We start from the raw sequence: 236 nt of genomic DNA, 5'->3' as shown, positions 1-236 counted from the left end.
GCTCGTGTCCACCACAGTGGAGTGGAACAAGGATTCACACTCCGCTGAGTACTCTGAGTCGCTGGCCACATAGGCGTACGGGCTGACGTAGGGCAGGGGGACTTGCGAGTAGACCCCTGCGCCTTCCCGCCGGTTCCTCCTTGCCCTCCGTAGGGCCTCCTCGTAGGAAATCTCCGCCGATGACTTCCACCGGCGGTAGTCGGCCCGCTTGTGTTTAGGCTTGGCCACCACAACCT

General features: G+C 62.3%; 1 protein-coding gene across 1 annotated transcript in view; it reads right to left on the bottom strand.

Moving 5' to 3' along the window:
* Positions 1-236, bottom strand: part of LOC104160857 (dapper homolog 1-like) — a gene marked incomplete at its 5' end in the record, with an annotated part of 6,368 nt that overhangs the window by 473 nt on the left and 5,659 nt on the right. The window contains 1 exon segment of the mRNA XM_009699099.1: positions 2-234. Within this exon segment, the coding sequence (XP_009697401.1) occupies positions 2-234 (233 nt within the window).

Source organism: Cariama cristata, unplaced genomic scaffold, assembly GCF_000690535.1.
Source record: "Cariama cristata isolate BGI_N322 unplaced genomic scaffold, ASM69053v1 scaffold15224, whole genome shotgun sequence".
Taxonomy (NCBI): domain Eukaryota; kingdom Metazoa; phylum Chordata; class Aves; order Cariamiformes; family Cariamidae; genus Cariama; species Cariama cristata.
Note: the sequence above shows the minus strand (reverse complement) of the source record. Positions and strands in the feature narration are given on the sequence as shown.